The following is a 2,061-nucleotide window of genomic DNA, read 5'->3' on the forward strand; positions in this document are numbered from 1 at the left end:
TTCCCCATCTCCCCATCGCGCTTCCCCAGCGCCGGCGGCTCTGCGGCAGCGCCGATCCCAGCTCCTCTAATTGATATTGATTGGCCAAATCGGTCAACTGTCAGTTGGAGTTTCAGGGGACCACTTAGAGAGCAGGAGAGAAATCTGTTTAACAAATTCATTTAGGAACCAGAGATGCCTCCCACCCCCCCCAGCCATCTCCTTTCCCTTCTTATATATAATTAATACAGAGCAAACCACCACCAACTCTTCCTCCTGGGGAAGCATCCACAGCCTGAGGGGCTGGGTACCACATCCCCTCCCAGGGCCCTGCGTTGCACCCTCGACTCCGCTTGCAGAGAGGACAAACAGAAGAGACTCTGGATCCATCCCGTCTTACTCTTGACGGGGGGACACACACGCACACATGTCCCCTCTCCTCAACGTCCCCTCCAGCCAAGCCCCGGCACACGTGCGGCCGCCTTTACCTTTGTCGCCCAGGATGCCGTCTATGCTGTGCTTGGCCTTCTTCTCCCCGTCTTCCTCCTTCTTGTCGCAGTCCTCGTCTTCCTCTTTCTTCCCGAATTTGATGCGTAGCACACGGCTAATCGAACTCACTAAACCTCAGACAGTCAAAGACAAAAAGGCAAGTATAAGCTGCCTGGGAAGGCGAGGTGGGAGCTGGCTGGGAACACCCAAGCTGGGGCTGCAGGACTTGGGCAGGAGGCCTTGTGCACACACGAAGGGCATCCACACCCCATTTTCTCAGGGGTACACACCTGCTTGGTCCTCCGTGCCCTCCAAAACACTCCTGAGGTCACCGAGCTGCCAAGGTGGACACCCAAAGTTGGATGTGCTCATCACCATCCCCCCGAGACACCCGGCATGAGCAGCACCCGGTTGTGCACAACACTCCCTGGAGCATCACAGCCAGTGCAACACCCCAAGGTGTGCACCCCCGGGGTACAACCTGCCTTCTGACAGCAAAAAAGCCCCCCAGTACACAGCTTCCACCCCAGCCCCAAATAGGAGCCCAAAAGCTGGGTTCAGACCTGGGCCCTGTCTTGCTTTGGGGGAGATGTGTCCTATGGGGCAGGCTCACCCCCCAAAAATAGAGGGGAGCTCACAGTCAGGACCTAAAGAGCTCATAAGACCCCAAGCACATCCCTGCAGGCCCGATACTGGGGTACAAGGTCGCTCTCCATGGGCGATGGCGTTCCCTGGCTGATGGAGACGCTGCTCTGCAGCCCCCACTGAGCAAGCAGGTCCCAACAGGACAACCAGGGTCCCTCTAACCCTGGATTTGGGGGCTGCTTCCAGGCAGGCTCCCTCCACATCCGGGACATCCCTCTCTGCTTTCACAGGAGTTGGGATAAGTTGGGAAAACCGTTGTGTTTATGTTTGTTTTCCCAGCAGACCGCAGCGTGGTCGGGGCACAACCCCCCTGATGTTTATTTGCTGCTGTGGCTTTGCTTGGAGTGATTTATTTTCCCCTCTCCCCTGTCAAAGCAAAGGCCGAGAAGATGTTTATAGCCCCTGGAAGCATTTTGTGGTGACAATCCTAATTTCCCTCCATCTTCCTATGGGAATCGGGGTGTCTTTCTTGCCAAGCTGCCTTCTCACCTGAGGGCACAGTGCTCCGGTCGCAGTGCCCATCCTTTAGGAGCCTGTCTCGGATCTCCCAGCTAAACATCCCGGGGTTTTCCCGTTTGTATTCCTCGATTTTCTTCTCCACGTCAGGAGTTGCAACCTGCTTTTGTGATCAAGGGACACCGGTGCGTGCCCGCGTGTGCAGAGAGAGGGAAAGGGGAGAGAAAAAGCACTTTTAATTGAAATGAAAAGCTGTTCTGCTCGGTTCAACCCTTCTTGCCCTGGCTCCTAGTTTGGGGGGCTGAAAATAAGGATTTGAAGGGGGGAAAGGAGGACAAAAAAGCGGGGGAAAGGCCAAATATTGGCCACCCTAAAAGTAGAGTCCCTGGGGAGCACAGAGATCAGGCAGGATGGGTTTATCCTAAGCCCCATGGGAGAAGGAGGCAGGAAGGGGGTGCAGGGGATGCTTTATGTACACCCAGCGATTTATTA

At 55.6% G+C, this 2,061-nt stretch overlaps 1 protein-coding gene across 1 annotated transcript in view; it reads right to left on the reverse strand.

The window, feature by feature from the left end:
• Positions 1-467: 467 nt before the first annotated feature.
• Positions 468-2,061, reverse strand: part of LOC104407684 (paired box protein Pax-7-like) — a gene marked incomplete at both ends in the record, with an annotated part of 2,142 nt that continues 548 nt past the window's right edge. Inside the window, 2 exon segments of the mRNA XM_010017024.1 lie at positions 468-596; positions 1,603-1,782. Coding sequence (XP_010015326.1) covers positions 468-596; positions 1,603-1,782 — 309 coding nt within the window.

This window comes from Nestor notabilis, unplaced genomic scaffold, assembly GCF_000696875.1.
Source record: "Nestor notabilis isolate BGI_N333 unplaced genomic scaffold, ASM69687v1 scaffold27866, whole genome shotgun sequence".
Classification (NCBI taxonomy): Eukaryota; Metazoa; Chordata; class Aves; order Psittaciformes; family Psittacidae; genus Nestor; species Nestor notabilis.